Raw genomic sequence first — 6,712 nt, 5'->3', positions numbered from 1 at the left:
AAAAATGAGAATAAAAAATATGTTGACAAAAAATTGTGGAATGCATTCGAAATGATCTTGCTATAGATCGAAGATGCATACAGCCTTGACAAATGACATCACGTTACTAAATTAGGACTTCTGTTACCTGCGGCATACATGTTGACGATGTCACATATAACGTAGGATTGAAGGACTCTAATAATTAATTGCTTTACAATTCATTTGTGAAAATGGACACTCCTAATTTTCTGCCTCCGCATCGCTTTAAAATATTCATTATATCACACATCTACATACAATAGTTTATTACTTAAATATGTATTAAATGAGGAATATATCCAACAGCGGCATTTATTATATTACATGATTTTTGCAGGTGATGCTATCAAGTAACATGTAACTCTGTAAAGTTGAAATCTCTCTCTCTCTCTCATTATTTATAATAAGTAAGTTTTGTTTAAATTTTATATTTTGGAAATGCATAAAATTAATTTAAGATTTAGTGCACTGTATAATTATGTACTGGAATTTTAAAACAGATTATTTCATACCTATTAAACAAACAGTGCAAATATACTTATCGCAATGACAAACAATTCAAGGTACTTAGGATATCATAGTAATATAAGTAGAAGTAGAGAATATTTGACAGATGGGGACGAGAGTCACCGTGCTCCATCAGATCGTACAGTATCTGAATACATTGTATCCGCTGACCACACGACAATGGTAATTTGTAACGCATGTAATTTCACTATTAAATTGCAATATATGTAACTAATACGACGTAAATTACTTAGGTGAAATCGAAGAAGGACCATCCGGAAAAATATGAGAAAGAAGAAGGACGACATTCCCGAAATGTACACAATAGTCGTGGATCGGTATTATCTGGTTCATCAAGACATAGTCTTCATCCCCTTAGCAAAAGTAATTCGCATGGTAGCATATGTGACAATGGTTCAGATATATACATTACGAGCGCTGCGTACAGAACAACTTCTGATATAAGGTTGAAAACATAAGAGTATGACATTTCTTATCTCTGTCATACTATAAAATCATACTATAAAATTCTCTATTTTTCAATTTACCAGCCACGTGTCGCACCCCAGTTCAAGATTAGGTCATCGTACGCCTAGTCATTACAGTTACGGTTCCGCGAAATCTGTAAAGTCCCAAACATCTAGAAAAGATGGTATTATCATAGAAACGATGTCCACACCTAATCCTTTTTGTCCAAATACTAAAGGAGTCTGCTGCCTTATGCTGTTACTTAATCTTGGTTTAATCCTTGTCGCATTAGGGTTTGTTATAGTGATACAATTTTTTCAACCCTTGATAGTTTGGTGAGTACACCTTGCACATGCCGTATCATGAATTTACAAGTGCATCATATAAAGAAAATTTTGTTGTTTTCGTAGGATCTTGGGAATAGTGTTTCTTGTGTTTGGATTCCTAACACTGTTAGGAAGTCTCATATACTGTGTACATGTGTTTAGAAATGCAAAACATCCGCATGACATTAATCCCGAGGATCTATATTGGACACGATACTGGCAGGGACACGTAGGCTCAGCGCCTGAGGTATACTATAAAGCAGAAGATAAATATCACGACGACGGATACAGTGATCGAATGAGCAAATATTCTCATAAATCATACGATAGACAGAGATATTAAAACAAAGAAATGTATATTATATATACTAACTATAGATTAACACGTGTTGGCAATATAGTTCATGGAACTATATTTTGTTTAAAATAATGACTATTTTTATATGTATTGTATATTACTTTATATACATGGTATCAAAGTACATGACACAATGTTTACAGTTGTGTCTGATGCAGTAAAAAAACGTAAGACATATCCATTAATCATGTTACAATTAAATATTTATTTAGAATAAATAATCTGTAACAAATATAAGATATATTTTACTTCCTCCACATTTTTCTACATGCAACAGTATGATCAAATAATTTTGCGTTTAAAAACTTTCCTTGACCATCAAGAATAAAATAAAAGCTTCTGCCTTTGATTTTGATTGGTAAGTAATTTTTCATATTTTCCCTCGATAAAGTAGATTGCACCTTAAGAAACATACAAGATTTAAAAAATATAAAAATCAATATTAAATTTCAGTGAAAACATACCTCACCAGCAGGAATAGTCAAACTGTGACTGCTTTTAAATAAATGATTAGTGATGACAGTTATTTTATTACCACCTTTGTGTAAGATGATGTATCTTATAATCCTTTCATTCAAAGTGTATAGTAAAACACAGGCCAAGGGTCCTGTAAATATTAAAATAAATATTATGTGTAAAAGCTTTGAAATTATGTTCAAATGTTAAATTCGTTTCATATTTTATATTACCTACTAGAACAGCATATCCAAAGTATAATAAACCTGATCCATTAGCTCTTAAATAATCAGACCAGTTTGAATAATTAGACCATGTCTTAATATATCTAGGATCATAAGAAGCAGCTCCCATTAGACCAACCACGAACAGCCATCCATAGAAAACTACTTTTAACATCATGAAATCACGTGTCCTTTCATTTTTATATAATATTACATTATTTTTTACTTTTGTGTTTATGTTTGCCTCAGCTACAAATTCCTCACTACTAAATCTGTATATACACACATATCTTATAGGAAATTATTTAAAAGCAAAGTATTCTTTTATTAATTATCAAATAAAACTGTGTTACCTTACTGCAAGGTCCTGTAAATATTAAAATAAATATTATGTGTAAAAGCTTTGAAATTATGTTCAAATGTTAAATTCGTTTCATATTTTATATTACCTACTAGAACAGCATATCCAAAGTATAATAAACCTGATCCATTAGCTCTTAAATAATCAGACCAGTTTGAATAATTAGACCATGTCTTAATATATCTAGGATCATAAGAAGCAGCTCCCATTAGACCAACCACGAACAGCCATCCATAGAAAACTACTTTTAACATCATGAAATCACGTGTCCTTTCATTTTTATATAATATTACATTATTTTTTACTTTTGTGTTTATGTTTGCCTCAGCTACAAATTCCTCACTACTAAATCTGTATATACACACATATCTTATAGGAAATTATTTAAAAGCAAAGTATTCTTTTATTAATTATCAAATAAAACTGTGTTACCTTACTGCATGTTTTACTTTAAACGTACATTTCTGTGAAGAATGAAAAGATTGATAGATCACAGGTTTTCTATATTTAGCATTTTTTGCTAATGATTGATAAACAATTCGTAATTTGTGAATGGAATTTGATATACATCTACAAGACAAAGTATTCAGGAGCATCATTATTATTGTGTAACTGTACACGCTTTGTTATGCTGTCGATAGAGTTTGTTATATTTTTCACTTTTGACTAATGCTTCCAACTTTTCTATCACCTCATTTTATGACCCATAATTCATTTTATTACAACTAACTGAACATGCGTTATTTACAATGTAGGGTACATTATTCTCTTCGACATTATCGTAATACTAGACACCGTATCCAACCGTATCATTAGATGATACACTGATGATACGCAAAGGCGATACGATACAAAATACAAATGGACACCGGGGTCTTGAGATTCGGGATCGAAAAGCATTTATTAAAATAAAGAAATAAACGCGAAATGGGTGATTTCTTAGCAGCGAATAATGTTTGTGGACAAAATTTATTGCGGCTTGTATCCCGTGGAAATGCTATTGTAGCCGAATTGATGAGATTAAAGGACTATGTGCCACCTGTCTTTAGGTTATTTACATACTTGCGAATTATTATGAAATCGTTATTTATAAAGTAATATTATATTGAAACAATCGTTCTTATTTCCGCTCGACAGTTTTAACATATCAATATTTTCTATATTCAGTTATTAACATTATTCAAACTAAAAATGACACTATGTTTTTAAAATCAAAATTAAATTGTACTTTTTATTTTACAGCCTAAATTCGAAAAAGATTGTCCAAAAGTATGGATCAATTATAATTGATTTTGCTTATTTTAAATCAGCTAATACTTATGAGCAAAAAATAGAAAATGATCCTGTAAGTACATTGACAATAATAGAATTCTATTCAAATAATCTATTTTTCTCTCTTTTTATATTAATCAGATATGAAATTATTTGGATTCTTCTAGGTACTCCAAGAAACGGATGAAGAGCTACGAAATAATTTTTCTGACATAATCTCAAGGTTCTACTTAGCTTTTGAAAGTATACACAAATATGTAACAGATTTGAATTTCTTTGTAGACGAATTAGGAGATGGGATGTATATACACCAATCTATAGATACTATAATGCTTAATGAAGAAGGAAGACAATTAATGGTATTCTTCTCTTTATGAACATTCCTTTTACAATTAAAGATGTTCTACAAATTTTAATTGTTTCATCTTAACAGTGCGAGATGGTGTATCTATATGGAGTCATGTTACTTTTGGTAGATTATCATTTTGATGGACCTATAAGAGAGAGATTGCTTGTATCTTATTATCGATACAATACTCAACGTTCACCTTTCACAAAAGTAGATGATATATGCATGTTATTGCGCTCAACAGGATTCTCCAAAACTTCTAATTATCGGCCTCCCAATTATCCTGAAGACTATTTTAAGTAAGTTACGTTAATTTAATTCGTATCATCAATTTTTAATCGCATATAAAAATAAAACTGATATTACAGACGAGTCCCATTGAACGATTCCATGATTGAACATATTATTGGACGTTTACGATCGGATGAGATATATAATCAGAGTCTCGCTTATCCACACCCGAAACATCGTAGTACTGCTTTATCTAATCAAGCGTCAATGTTAGTCGTAATTTTGTCATTTAAACCATTTATGTTACAATCCCACACTGCTACGATGAGAGAAATTGTAGATAGATTTTTCCCTGATAACTGGGTCATTAGTATTTATATGGGTATAGTAATAAATTTATGCGATTGGTGGTCACCATATAAAGCGGCGCGAATAGCTCTTAATAACAGTTTGGAATCGTCAAACGTAAAAGTTATTGCACAGAAATATGGGAAAAAGATGAAGGTAAATAAATTTCTCAAATATTTCATTGTAACAGGATTTATGTAGATACATATATACATATTGTCTAAACTTTCATTTTAGAAACTGATTTCTGAGACAGAAGAAGTGCAGCTGACAGTGACTTCAGATGAAAGTGCAATAGGATCTCTGGTAAAATTAGTGAAAGAATGTAACGTGACATTACATTGGATACTTTTACACACAGCAACGCCAACCATATCATTAGAAGATTCGAAACGTTCGCGTATGCTCAAACAACTAGTAGTGACCGAGAGCAAATACACCACGTCTGATTGCCTTCAATTGTTACTAAGTACCGCCCAGATCGAGCAAAGAGTCAAACAATTGTACAAAGACGTACGATTAATTTTACCTTTCAAAACATAAAAAATCTAAAAATGTTCTATTACTTTATTCTTTTAATTTGTAGTTATTATGTGGTAAAGAAACAAATTGGCTTAGGGCTAAGCAAACGTGTGTTGAACGCATAACAGATCTTGCTCAAATATTCGGTGGCAGTAAATCGCTTGACGGCGTTGAAAGAAATCAAAATTTACATTCCTGGTTCATAGAGATAAGCAAACATATAGACTCGTTGCAACAAGAGGATGCAAGGAAAATAGTACAATTGTTACAGGCATTAGAAGAAGTACAGGGTAAATATAATAAAAGAAATCACGGTTATTTTATTGACATTTTATACGTACAAAGTACATATTGAAATCGAAATAATTTCAGAATTTCATCAGTTGGAAAATAATTTGCATATATCGCAATATTTAGCGGATACACGTGAAATATTGCATAACATGCTACGCACAGGGAGTATAACAGAAGATACCATGATAAGTTTAAATATAGTAACTGATTGTTGTTACGCGTGGAATATAATGGAATCGTTCATCGAAGCGATGCAAACTAGTATAAAAGAAAGTCCTCCCAATGTAATAAAGTTGAAAGCACTCTTCCTAAAAGTAAAGTTTTATTTTCTCAATTCCGTTCATAATACGAGAGTAAAGTATGCTCTAATTGAGTACTTACATACTCGATTTATTTTCAGATGGCTTCAGCTTTAGAAACTCCTTTATTAAGAGTGAATCAAGCGCGCAGTGCAGATTTAGCGTCGGTATCGCAATATTATAGCAGAGAATTGGAGAAGTATGCTAGACGCGTGTTGCAAATAATACCCGAAACGGTGTTTGGTTTACTTGCTCAAATAGTACATCTAGAAACTAATTCTTTCAAAGAAATTCCTACTAAGCTGCCAAAAGATAAACTGAAAGATTATGCGCAGTTAGATGATAGATTAAAAGTATGTGTATACATCCATATATTCTCAAACGTATTCATGCTCATAAACAAATATTTATAAGATATTAATCAAGATTTAAATACAATTTTGTAAGATGGCTAAATTGACATACGCTGTATCAGTATTTACAAAAGGCGTACTATCACTAAGAAGCGTTCCATTAGGAGTGTTAAGAGTCGATTCTCATCGTCTCCTAGAAGACGGTATACGTCAAGAGCTCGTGAAAAAAGTAACGTTCGCTTTAGACAACGGTCTTATTTTCGAACCGAAGTCAAAAGTAAGTTTTCATTTGAATTTATTTTATATTTTGCAAGATACTTTAA

At 31.4% G+C, this 6,712-nt stretch overlaps 3 protein-coding genes across 9 annotated transcripts in view; 2 read left to right on the top strand and 1 right to left on the bottom strand.

Moving 5' to 3' along the window:
• The window catches only part of LOC108627240 (uncharacterized), a 4,642-nt gene extending 2,705 nt beyond the window's left edge, over positions 1-1,937 (top strand). For 2 of the 3 annotated variants that reach the window (XM_018028400.2, XM_018028401.2), the window contains exons 3-7: positions 359-428; positions 522-711; positions 783-994; positions 1,080-1,331; positions 1,407-1,937. In XM_018028400.2, coding sequence (XP_017883889.1) covers positions 568-711; positions 783-994; positions 1,080-1,331; positions 1,407-1,665 — 867 coding nt within the window. In that variant the 5' untranslated portion in view covers positions 359-428; positions 522-567 and the 3' untranslated portion in view covers positions 1,666-1,937. Of the gene's footprint in view, positions 1-140; positions 162-358; positions 429-521; positions 712-782; positions 995-1,079; positions 1,332-1,406 lie in introns of those variants that run through there. The other variant, XM_026815411.1, reaches the window with a different exon arrangement.
• LOC108627241 (transmembrane protein 223) lies at positions 1,866-3,620 on the bottom strand. Its single transcript, XM_018028402.2, has 4 exons — positions 3,154-3,620; positions 2,810-3,072; positions 2,145-2,287; positions 1,866-2,081 (listed from the first exon to the last, which is right to left on the bottom strand). Exons 1-4 carry the CDS (start codon positions 3,318-3,320, stop codon positions 1,926-1,928), a joined length of 729 nt encoding a protein of 242 aa, XP_017883891.1. The 5' UTR covers positions 3,321-3,620; the 3' UTR covers positions 1,866-1,925.
• Positions 3,549-6,712, top strand: part of Strump (WASH complex subunit strump) — a 5,492-nt gene continuing 2,328 nt past the window's right edge. For 2 of the 5 annotated variants that reach the window (XM_026815409.1, XM_018028396.2), the window contains exons 1-10: positions 3,549-3,770; positions 3,964-4,066; positions 4,161-4,352; positions 4,427-4,641; positions 4,711-5,077; positions 5,159-5,434; positions 5,508-5,733; positions 5,816-6,051; positions 6,138-6,389; positions 6,484-6,666. In XM_026815409.1, coding sequence (XP_026671210.1) covers positions 3,649-3,770; positions 3,964-4,066; positions 4,161-4,352; positions 4,427-4,641; positions 4,711-5,077; positions 5,159-5,434; positions 5,508-5,733; positions 5,816-6,051; positions 6,138-6,389; positions 6,484-6,666 — 2,172 coding nt within the window. In that variant the 5' untranslated portion in view covers positions 3,549-3,648. Of the gene's footprint in view, positions 3,771-3,963; positions 4,067-4,160; positions 4,353-4,426; positions 4,642-4,710; positions 5,078-5,158; positions 5,435-5,507; positions 5,734-5,815; positions 6,052-6,137; positions 6,390-6,483; positions 6,667-6,712 lie in introns of those variants that run through there. The other 3 variants (XM_018028398.2, XM_018028397.2, XM_026815410.1) reach the window with 3 other exon arrangements.

This window comes from Ceratina calcarata, unplaced genomic scaffold (genome assembly GCF_001652005.2).
Source record: "Ceratina calcarata isolate Rehan_Ccalc_2016 unplaced genomic scaffold, ASM165200v1 scaffold449.2, whole genome shotgun sequence".
Lineage (NCBI taxonomy): Eukaryota > Metazoa > Arthropoda > Insecta > Hymenoptera > Apidae > Ceratina > Ceratina calcarata.
This window is presented reverse-complemented; position numbering and strand designations above follow the sequence as displayed.

Coding starts and splice junctions, on each gene's coding strand:
- LOC108627241 (XM_018028402.2), bottom strand. CDS start 3,320: ATGATGCTCCTGAATACTTTGTCTTGTAGATGTATATCAAATTCCATT. Junction 3,073..3,153: donor AAAGTAAAACATGCAGTAAG/GTAACACAGTTT, acceptor GTGTATATACAG/ATTTAGTAGTGAGGAATTTG. Junction 2,082..2,144: donor TGACTATTCCTGCTGGTGAG/GTATGTTTTCAC, acceptor ATGTTTCTTAAG/GTGCAATCTACTTTATCGAG.